The sequence below is a fragment of the Garra rufa genome, chromosome 23, assembly GCF_049309525.1.
Source record: "Garra rufa chromosome 23, GarRuf1.0, whole genome shotgun sequence".
In the NCBI taxonomy this organism is placed as follows: Eukaryota; Metazoa; Chordata; class Actinopteri; order Cypriniformes; family Cyprinidae; genus Garra; species Garra rufa.
Window position 1 is genome coordinate 38,155,400 of NC_133383.1, and position 12,100 is coordinate 38,167,499.

The 12,100-nt window shown below is 35.8% G+C and overlaps 1 protein-coding gene across 4 annotated transcripts in view; it reads left to right on the plus strand.

Annotated features, from left to right (window-relative positions):
• The window catches only part of LOC141299214 (uncharacterized protein KIAA1958), a 33,475-nt gene that overhangs the window by 17,374 nt on the left and 4,001 nt on the right, over positions 1 to 12,100 (plus strand). The window contains exons 3-6 of one of the 4 annotated variants that reach the window (XM_073829562.1): positions 529 to 576; positions 1,316 to 1,435; positions 1,741 to 2,058; positions 3,759 to 7,378. The exons of 1 other annotated variant lie outside the window; for it this stretch is intronic. In XM_073829562.1, the coding sequence (XP_073685663.1) occupies positions 529 to 576; positions 1,316 to 1,435; positions 1,741 to 2,058; positions 3,759 to 3,943 (671 nt within the window). In that variant the 3' untranslated portion in view covers positions 3,944 to 7,378. Of the gene's footprint in view, positions 1 to 528; positions 577 to 1,315; positions 1,436 to 1,740; positions 2,059 to 3,758; positions 7,379 to 9,874; positions 10,055 to 10,395; positions 10,603 to 10,709; positions 11,467 to 12,100 lie in introns of those variants that run through there. 2 more of the 4 variants (XM_073829561.1, XM_073829563.1) reach the window with 2 other exon arrangements.

A 12,100-nucleotide genomic window follows, 5' to 3' on the forward strand; every position in this document is an offset into this window, starting at 1 on the left:
GGTAAACCATGTTAAATTAATATTTAACTTTGTTTAACTGCGGTTCAATGTTTACCTTTTTTAACTAATTCTAGATTTGTACATTGTGATCACTTTTTTTTTGTTGTTGTAAAATCCTATTTTCTGGGACTTGTCTCTCTCTCTACATGGCATTATGAATAAATTCGCTATTACCCAGGCAGTTATTTAGTCTCGGTAAGCTAGTTAATAAGATGGCGTCCTCTCCCATTCTGCAATAAGACATTAAGCTGTTTTCCCAAGAGACTCTGGGGATATTTGACATTTCAGTCAAGATGGAAATGGATGAGGCTCTTATTGCTTTAACTCCAAATAAACCGAACCAAAATAACAGGTGAGTTTTCTCGAAACTTTCTCTCTTTATTGAGAGGAAAATGGATGTCAGTAGAGTTAATGTTGTTAAAGTGTCATATGATTGTGTGTTTTGTCATAAGCATGCATTAAAATGCTTAATAGATCATATTAATATCTCTTTATTGCGGACAAACTATAATTTTATTCTGTTTACAGGTTCACACGAGAAGATGGATTACGCTGTGATTTTGAAAGCCCTCCATGGTTAGTTTTTTTTGCGCAAGAACTTGTTAAGCTTGCTAAAATAATATTGCAGTTTGATATTAATTGGTAAATCTCACACAACTTGTCAATAACCTATCCAGCTCATATTTACTTCAAATTAAAAGAAGGCAATACAATTTATATATATATATATATATATATATATATATATATTATTTGCATAATAGTAGTATTTTTTGTACTGGCTAATTTTTGCTGGTAAAAAAACTATTGCATTACCAAAACGATAGGAAATACTGCGTTAAAGTAATAAGAAATATGAAAAATTGTGAGAAATAAGATGTTAGAATTTGGCAGGAAAATTTGCTTTTTTATAATGAATTAATGTCAATGGTCCCTGATGTTTTTGACCAAAATATATTGACAGGTTTTGTGATATTTACCTTTAAAACTACAGCTGTGCTGTGGTACGCTAGTTGAATTTTCCCTCTGTATTTATTTTAACAATGAATGAATTTGCATGAGGCAAATGAATTTGGAGGAAACTTTGCATCATGGCAAATAAAATAAAAATTTCTCTGATGAAAATGGCTTTATTGTCTGTGGACTCGCCAATTGTTTGAACTGAAATACAGACCAGTCCTTTACTGTTTTGTTGTGTGGGAAAAGCATTTGGTTTGAAGTATGATGTGCGTTTGGTTTCTGCCAGCTGATTGGTTTGGACAGAAGAGTTCGTCCTCTATTAAAGCTCCTAAAACGCTCATTTGATGTATTACAGAGCATCTGATTCCAGCTGCACACAGTTCAGAAGAGCAGTTCTGCCCATCAGATCTGAGTCCAAACAGTGAGAGGTATTTTGAGGAGAGAAAACACCTGGAAGAGTTTATAACAAGCATAGGTGAGCTAGCAGTCCATAACAGATCTAAAAAAATCTCTGAAAAATAAAGGTGCTTAGAAGAACCATTTTTGCTTCCACAAAGAACCATTCAGTCAAAGGTTCTTTAAAGAACCGTCTCTTACTTTTCTTTTTATAATCTGAAGAACCTTCTTTCACCACAAAGAACCTTTTGTGAAACAGATGTTAAAGGTTCTTTATGGAACCACTTAGACAAAAAAGGTTCTTCTATGGTTTTGAAGAGTGTATATCAGTTTGATACACCAGCCAGGAAATGTTTTTTAATGTATGTCTCATTATTTATGCAGATACGATAACCCTACAAAACCTGCAGACGGTTATTGATCGAATCCTGGTGTTTCACGAGCGGACGCAGATGCCCCTGTCTAGTCCGGCCAGACTGGGAGAACAAGAGCTGTTTCCGGGAAGCGGACTCTACCTGCCGCACTACAAACTGGCGTCTATGCTGCAAGAGTCCCGGCAGGACAGCATGAGACTCTTCCACCTGCTGTTCGAGCACTTCTTCAGCGAGGAGGATCTCAACGGGGCCGTTGCTTTTGGGAAGAGGGGGAAAGTACCTGACGGGAAGAAGATCTTGGACAGAAGAAGAGTGGATGGGATTATGTGTAAGTATTCGAAATGGGACTGAATGTCTCAGAACGTTTTTTCATTCCACTGTTATTTGTTCCACTCTTATTTTTAGCAATGACACAATCAGTTGTTCACAATCAATTGTGAGATAAAAGACATTTAGAATGTTACAAAAGATTTCTATTTTAAATAAGTGCTGTTCTATTTATCTTACTTTCCACAAAAGTTCAAAAAGTTCCAAACAATTATTTAATGATAATTTACTCACCCCGTTGTCATCCAAGATGTTCATGTCTTTCTTTCTTGAGTTGATAAGAAATTATGTTTTTTTTTTTTTTTTTTTTTCCCATATAGTGGACTTCTATGGTGCCCCCGAGTTTGAACTTCCAAAATGCAGTTTAAATGACTCTAAACGATCCCAGCCGAGGAAGAAGGGTCTTATCTAGCGAAAAAAATTACAATTTATATACTTTTTAACCTCAAATGCTCATCTTGTCTAGCTCTGCGTGAACTCTGTGTATTCCGGTTCAAGACAGTTAGGGTATGTCGAAAAACTCCCATCTTATTTTCTTCTCCAACTTCAAAATCATCCTACATTAAAAGGTTAAGTTAAAAGTTAAAAAAGAACAGCATTTATTTAAAATGGAAATGTTTTCTTACAATATAAGTCTTTACTATCACTTTTTTATCAATTTAATACATCCTTGTTAAATAAATGTATTAATTTCTTTCAAGCAAAGAAAGAATAAAATTACTGATCCCAAGCTTTAAACTGTAGTGTATATTGTTAGAAAAGAGTTCTGTTTTAAATAAATGCTTTTTTTTTTTTACTTGTTTATCAAAGAATTCTGAAAAAAAAACTATCACAGGTTCCAAAAAATCAAATCAGAATATTAGAATGATTTCTGAAGGATCATGTGACACTGAAGACTGGAGTAATGATGCTGAAAATTCAGCTTTGCATCACAGGAATAAATTCTATTTTAAAGTATATTAAAATAGAAAACCACTATTTTAAACTGCAATAATATTTCACAATATTACTGTTTTTTCTGTATTTTTAATCAAATGTAGCTTTGATGATTATTCAAAAACAAATTATGTTACTGATCTCAAAACTTTGAACAGTTGTGTCTTTAAAAGCCTTCAGCAATTTGCTGATATTAAATATATATCTTAATATTTGTGCCGGTTTACTCTGAGTCTGAATAGCTTTTTTTTAGAACCATCAAGTAGATTTAAAATGTTATTAAACCCCAGTAAAACAAAAACTAAAATAATCAAGGATGTTCTACACTGTTGACCATTTAATAATGAAAATAGAAAACCACTATTTTAAACTGCAATAATATTTCACAATATTACTTTTTTTTCTGTATTTTTCATCAAATAAACACAGCCTTGGTGAGCAGATAAGTCTTTAAAAAACACACAAAATCTTACAGATTCCAAAATTTTTAACGACAATGTACTTTTATTGAAACCTTACAATACTTGATTCAACTTTAACACTGTTTTTGCGTCAGAAATGTAAATCAAACACTATTAAAACAGTACTTAACATTTTTAAATAAAATAACTACTTAAAAATGCATTCAATTATTTGTTTTTATTGTGAATATTCGTTATATTTGTCTCAAAGCCTTTACTTTTTTTGTTTTCCCTAAACTTAATTTTCCTATTGTTTTATCTAAAATATTTTCATTAAAATATAACTTTCTTTTTTTCCTCACAGCATATGTTCTGCGTTGTTCTACTATAGACGGATGGACACCTGTGGAATCATCCAAGCTGAAAAAGGCCTGTATTAATAAATGCAGGCTTCGAATCGGTCAGAAAAAGAAGCAAGAATCTTCACAAGAGTCCTTTATTTTTTGTGACGAACAATCTTCAGGCAAAAATGACCCTTCGTATATGTAACTGCTGATCCCCAAAAATCTCCATTCACAGACAAATGCCATTATTATACCTATGGTTTTGGCCAGTGTATGAACGAAAAGCTACCGATCGGTCAAGAACATTGGATATGAACGATTCAGCTTCAGCACTACGAGATGAACGATTCACGGTCAGACATATGAACTATTTCCATTCCATTCATTTCAACAAAATTATCTATACTGTGATAGTTACTGACTATTGACTCATTTAGTCAACACAAACCTGTTTATAACCATTTAAAACCTTTAGAATAGTCTAGTGCTTATTCACGTTAGTCATGTAGCATTGTAACAATCAAGACGAGATATTTTGAGTTTTGTCAAACCGTTTTGATGGTTTTTACTCATCTCCAGTATCTTTAAATATACAAATGTGAATTATCACTATATCAAAACCACCTTAAACTGTATTTTGTTGCTTTATCTTCCTTTGCTGGTTCCATGAGATCGGTTTTTATCAATTAACATCACACTAAATGGACAAAAGCGTCATTCCTGATGCATGACTGACAGTCAAATGGAGAATTTAGATATTTATAAGCATCCTACAAAGTTTTATTACTCCGCTGTTTTGTATCACATTTGTAATTTTTACCTGAGTGATATCATGTAGACCTATCAGCATATAATGTTACTTTCAGAAATGTGAGATTAGGTTATTCAGTATAAACAACCAGACAATTATCAACTTGATATTCATGATATTCCACGATTTCGTACTGTGAGATGTTGCAATTGTGTGCAGTGGAAAAAGTCACTCAAGGGCTCACATATTTACAATATCTAATGAAATTCGCTGGATGGCATTAGTAAAGCTGACTTTAAAGGGGTCCTATTATGCTCTTTTACAAAGTCTTTATTTTGTTTTGGGGGTGCACTAGAACAGGCTCTCGTGCTTGGTGGTACGAAAAACGCAATATTTTTTTTTACATAATTTACATGATTACAATAGCTTTCTCCCCAGCTTGGCACAAATGGCTCAATTAATTTGGGGGTTTGATGAAGGCACGCCTTCTGAAAAACAAAATGTGTTGTGATTGGTTAGCAGTCCCACTGCGTTACGATTGGCGAACAGCTTAGGGCGTGTTTACACTTGGCGTCTTTTTTGAAACTGCCAGTGTCTGTTTTACATTATAATCCTATGGACTAAACCATGTTTTCAAAAGTCCTGAGCGCTTTTTTAAACGCCACCGCCGCAGTCTTTTTCTGCAGCTCAGAGTGTCTTTTCAAATTGAAAAAAGTTTAACTTTTCTGAAGAAAACACTCTACGTCAAGCGCTTTTTTGACAGCTGACCAATGACAAGCGAGTAGCTAGACCTGTCGTTTCCATAACAACAAGAACAACAAGGAAAAAATGGGAAAGGTGCCGGTAGATATACTTTTATTTTATTGTAGGACCTCCCCATTAACTTCAAAAACCAACGTGCAGCACAGATAGCTTCTTGAGCCGCACATCGTCATGTACAGTAGAGCTGTTGCGCTTTGGGCGTCCATTTTTCGAATCCCGGCCCACAGACCTTTCCCGAACCCGTCCCCTCTCTCCCACTTCGCTTCTTGTCTACATATTGTCCTATCAAATAAAAGGCAAAAATGCCAAAAAAGAAAAGAGCCAGCTTCCTATTTTATCGACATTTCTGCACCACACATAGGCTACTGCAAAGCCAATGGCTCTGGGATACTGTTGCAGCTGTTGTTATAGCAACAAAAAGACGCCCCCTGCTGCAATGCTGCTAGATTTTTTTTGTAACTAAAAAAGCGCCCTTGTCAACTTTTTCTTGTCAAAAAAGACGCCAAGTGTGAACACGGCCTTAGACGGCGTTTCGGTCCTTCCACCCCCTTCCCAAAGCAGCAAGTTCCGTGTACAACTGTTAACGCAAGTTAGATTAAAGTGATTCTTACGTTTTAAATATGGATATTTTTCTTACAAAAACACATCGGTTCGCTACAGGAGGTAGTCTCAGCCTCAGAGGTCATGCCCATGGAACATTGGCTAAACGTTTGATGCATATGGTACACTTAACTGGAAACACTTCAGGAATTTTGAAGTCATCATCTGATTGGTTGAATTTGATCGGATTTCCGGGAGACACGAGTGTCGCGTTTATTTTCGGTCCACCAGGAAACAAAGCGCAGATGACTGATTTACTTGTGCTGCGTCCGAAATCGCATACTTCCCTACTATATAGAATGCGAAAAACAGTATGTGAGGCGAGTAGTATGTCCGAATTCATAGTATTCGAAATACAGTAGACGAGAATTATCCGGATGACCTACTGCTTTCGCCCGAATTCTGCAGTACACATACCATGGACACTTCAGGCTCCAGGAGAGGAGTCGTTATTCGAAAAATGGCGGAAAGTGGAGACGGGGTGGATGTAGTACGTCCGAATTCCATTCATGCTACCCATATTCATACTATATAGAACGTACTGTTTTAACAGTCATGAAGTACGTTCAAATTTATTTTAGTATGCGATTTCGGACGCAACTTTGGTGTTTGCTAAGAGGTGCTTATGCAGACGCCATTGTTGTTATACACTTTTGCAACGTTCATGAACAAATTACTGACTTACTGCTTGTTCTCCCTCTTCTTCTTTAACTCTCAATGCTGGTTAATTCAATGACTGACTTGTTGCACACCAGTCTGTTGTTGTGGGGGCATTTCCACGCCCCGAAACGTGACGCTGAACGAAGCGAACTGTGATTGGTTGTTTGACACGTCGACGGCGCGGCTCCGGCACGGCAATCGGAGGAGTTCACGGACACTTTAGTCAATGCTTGCATTTATACCAGGCATCCTGCGGCTCGCTGAAGCATCCCAGAAGCAGCTATCCATGCTACATCGTTAAATTTAGGCTAATCCTCCCAACGATTTGAATTTCCGTAGGCGGGATTTATTTAAATGCTGTGTAGTCCAAAGGAGCTGTTTGTTGTAGTGCTTGAAAAGGGATTTTTAAAAAAAAAGCTAAATATCTCCCTTTGGAGTGGACTTGAGATTTGTAACTTTGTAGATGTTTTTATGCCCAAACATACGCACCACACACTGGCAAAAATTCAAAAAGTGAAAAAGCATAATAGGACCCCTTTGAAACAATGGAAGGCTCAGTAGCTTAGATCACCTTTTACAACCAAGTATTATGTTTCTTATAAAAACTGGCGTTTGGTATGTATATCACATTGTCCACAAGTGTTCATATAAAGGAAAAAAAGACATCAGCATTTATTATGGTTTTGAAAGGTCACGTCTTTTCATATGGTTGGGAAATCTTCACCTGACCAGTTTTGTACCTACACACTGACGTCCTCATTTTAGCACTTCTACAAAGACTGGTGTTTATTTTCAAGTGTGTAAATACTCCATCATCCTGGTGTGTCTAAAGTGGTCTTATTTGTCATTTTCTGATGCGTTACAATAAAATCAATGACCAAATCTTGGCTGTGATCTGTTTTTGCGTTTGAATCAATTGCTGTAATTATTCAGCTTTTTTGCATGTGGCATCTTATGTTATGTTTTTATTTCATAATTTTGCTTTTACTAGTTTGTTTCCATGATTCGGTGGTATGGTATGGTATTTTATTTAATTTTTTTTAATTGGAATTTATGCTTTTTAATCACAAAATGAATATATTTGAAGTAGCAAAAATAAAACCACTAAAAGAAAAGGCATTTAAGGTAGTTTTATAAAGAAGATCTAAATTTAAATCAACCCAGACAAAGGGAAGGAAATCTCTGCTTTTGTTGTAAGATGTATTTAAATTCTACTCCCTTTGTAGACAATGATAACTGGATCACATTTATAGATTCTAGATTCATGGAAATCAATCAAAATAAATTCTTCTGGAAAGAGAAATGATGTATTCTAACATTACAGCAATGAACGATATTTGGAATTCTTTTGTCCAGTTAAAAAAACCTTTTACATTAATTACACTAGGCATATACTTAGATACAAATTGGCATTTGTAAGAAAAATTCTAATTCAGAACTACAAGCTTTTCTCACAATTCTGACTTTATAACTTGCAATTGTGCATTTATATCACACAGTTCTGACTTTATAACTCACAATCGTAAGTTTACATCTTACAATTCTGAAAGTCAGAATTATGAGATACTCGCAATTGCGAGAGAAAAAGTCAAAATAATGAGTTACAAATTGGGTACAATTTTTACAAATTTTCCCACAATTGCCAGTTTGTATCTCACAATTTTGAGTTTTTGTCTCACAATTGCAATTGCAATAGGAAAACTCAAAATTATGAGATACAAACTCCAGTTGTGGGAAAAAAGTCAAGTCCGTTTCCTCCACTGAATAAAAAATAAAAAAAGGTTATGACTTCTTTTATCAGAATTGCGTGATATAAACCCACAGTTGCGAGAAATAAAAGTTAGAAATGCTAGATTAAATTCGGAATTCAGTTTCTCACAAATGCGATTTTGTATCTCGCCATTCTTTCTTTTTTTCCTCTGAATCGAGGTATAAACTTGCAATTGTGAGTAATAGTCACAATTCAGACTTTTTTTCTAAGAATTGCATAATATAAACCCACAATTGCAAGAGAAAAACTCAAAATTATGAAATACAAACTTATAATTGCAGTCAGAATTTGTATCTCATAATTTTAACTTTTTCTCTCACAATTCTGACTTTCCTTGCAATTGCGAATTTGTTTCTCATAATTCTGACTTTCTCGCAAGTCAGACTTTTTTCTTCTGAATTGTAAGAGATAAACTTACGATTGTGAGTTATAAACCTGAATTGTGATATAAACTCACAATTGGCAAATATAAAGTCAGAACTGTGTGATATAAATGCACAATTACAAGATCTAGTCACACTTTAGACTTTTTTCTCAGAATTGTATGATATTAATCCACAATTGCGAGTTATAAAGTCAGAATTGTGAGGAAACGCTTCTGAATTCGATTTTTTTTCTCATGTGCGAGTTTTAATCTCACAATTCTTTTTTTCTCGCAATTGAGATTTTTTCTCACAAATGCAAGTTTGTATCTCACAATTAAATTTTTTTCTTGCAATTCTGACTTTATCACATATGCAACTTTGTATCTCACAATTCAGACCTTTTTTTTTTTGAAAATTCGAGTTTGTATCTTGCAATTCTGACTTTTTTTCTTGCAACTGTGACTTTATCAGAACTCTGACTTTTTTCTCACAATTCAGACTTTTTTCTCCAAGTTGTAAGATATAAACTCGGAATTATGAGTTGAAGTCTAAAAAGACTGTTCTCAGAAAGTTTTTATATCTTGCAATTCTGACTTTATAACATGCAATTGCGAGTCACTATTGCGATATAAATGCAATTCTGAGATTTTTTTTTAAGTCAACTAAATTTTTTTTCTCAGAGTTAAAAGTTTATTTCCCAGAATTCGGAGTTTTTCACAAAATTCTGACAAAAAAAGAATTGTGAGTTTATATTTTGCAATTCTGACTTTATAACACGCAATTGCAAGTTTCTATCATCTTAATTTTTCAGAAATGCGAGTTTATATCTCACAATTCTGAGAAAAACAGTCAGTATTGGGAGATGTAAACTTGTAAAGAATTATAAGGGAAAAAGTCGCAATTACCTTTTTTTATTCAGTGGAGAAAAAAAAATAATGTATAGAATAGACAAATATCCTGTGTAAACAGCTCCAAGGACTACCATGAAAAACTTAATTGCTGTAGATACAGTATGTAGTTAATAGTGAAAAATTTAGCACTTGTGTAATTCATTCAATTAAAATTTCAAATCAGTTGACAGCCCTAACTGTTCACCACATATTTCTCTGTTTTCTGATCAGGATTTATTATCAAATTTTAGATCAGCACACAATAATTACATTTAAATATATCTTTCCAGAGGTAGCAGGAACTCCTGAGGTAAAGCTCTGTTTCTATTTCAAACAGTTTCTCCAGCTGTGCATGAAATAGAGAGACTGAAAACACTACTGCAGGCTGAGAGAAGCAAAAATGAGTTGATGGGTGAAACCATCAGCGGCCTGAGACAAGACAAAGAGCTTCTGCAACAGGAACTCACCAAGAAGGCTGAGCTCATCTGTGACTTCCTACAAGACCAGCTACGGCCAGGTGACTATTCTTTATAAACCCCATCATATGCCATTTTGGCAACAACAAGAGGCTTGAATAAGCTACACAACTTTGAAAAACTGAGTAGATATTAAAATACTTTACGTCATACTTCCCGATTTTTAAAAACTGGCCATCATACACTAAACAACTGCGGTTCATACACTACCAGAAGTTGTTCGCCAACTTCGAGCAACAAGCGTCAATTTCCCCAGACTGTAAATTGGCGGAAATCATGTAGTGTATTGCAGTCTTACTTTGCATGACATGAAACGAAGCATTGAGATCAGAATGCAGGTTGTGATTTGAAAAACGATTCTCTTGTTTGCTGTGATTGGCAGATAAAAGGAGGACACTTTCATCAAGTCAAATGGAGGCAGGAAGCTCGCATCAGATTATCACCTCCATTGCTGAAGAGGGCACTGCGTTTGACTCACCAGCCCTCTTTGACTCTTTTGAGGAAGTGGAGTTGCATCCACTGGACAGGCAAAGGACCATCAAGATTTCATCAAAGAGAAGCAGAGATGGAGAGAACACACGTGTCCGAAGTAAGAAATGTAACTCAAGACATCTAGATAATGAATAATAATGCTAGATATTTTGATTGTCATTCAAGTCAAATTTTGCTTCACTAAAGAATGTTACTATTTTTCAGTGAAAAACGTTGTGGGTGTCATTGCGCGATATATGGCGGCACTGCAAGAGTTTCGACGTAGCGTATCCATGAAAGTGGCTTTTGATCGAGTCGGCGTTGACCGCAATACCATTTCGAGAACAGCTGCCATTGCAGAACTGAGCTTGGCGGCTCCTGAAGTCTTCCACGCCCTGCCTCCATGGGACGAGAAGGAGGAAACTTTGGCCCACTATGCAGTCAGATGCCGACAGGCCATGGACGACAGCATCAAAGCCAAGATTAAAAGCATGAAAGCAAAAGGGGAGCTTCTACCAATCGTCAGCAAGTAAAACAAAAAGCACAGTGGACACGTGACCACTCTAAAAGAACATTGTATTTCTCATCACTTTTTGGCCTTTGTCCTCAGCCAGCGCACGTGTTGGAAACCTTCGATCAGTGGTGTTGTTCTGAGCCAATTTGGCTTCTGAATGAAATCAAATCATTGTTTTGTATGCCTTGTATGAGTATCATTTTGCCAAACCAGTATTTACTTCAGTGTTAAACATTAGGTAAACAGATAATACTGATATTCATAACTGTACGATTGCATGCTCACTAAAATCACAAACCACAGTGTATGTTTGTATTTTTTAACACCTCTTCCTCTCTGAATACCAGATTAGTGTTATGTAATAAGATTGCCAAGGTGCAGACTGTGAAAACAAAGTGCGTAATGATGTTACACTACATTGTATGAACCACTGAGTTCAATGACTGTTACTGTCAGTAATAAATAGAATATGACTATGTCAGACTTCCTTGATGCTTGTGTACTTTGTTGAAAAATTACTTTGCCATTGATAACTTGGTCAGCAATACAACTAATACAGAATCAGAGAGATAACAAATATTTACCTTAAGATTAGACAGTTCTTGTTGTACCTTCAAAACTTTGTCCTTCCAAAACTTCCAGTAAACAAAAACAAAAGGCTTGTGATCAGGAGTGGTGAACGTCGGTCCTGAAGAACCGCAACCCTGCAGAGTTTTGCTTCAACCCTAATCAAACACACCTGAACAAGCTAATCAAGGTCTGAAGGGTTACTGGGAAGCTACAGATGGTTTTACAGAGTTTTTATTAGGGTTGGAGCTGAACTCTGCAGGATTGCGTCTCTCCAGGACTGAAGTTCGCCACCCCTGCTGTTGATGATTACCTTATACCAGGGGTAGGCATGTTTGGTCCTAGAGAGCCGCTGTCCTGCAGAGTTTAGCTCCAACCATAATCAAACACTCATAAACAAGCTAATCAATGTCTTTAGGTTTACTTAATCTATGGCAGGTGAGGACAGTTGCTCTCTAGGACAAGACTTGCCTACTGTCTTAAGCCAGTAGTTCCCAACCTCTGGAGTCCTGGAGTATTGCCAACAGTACATATT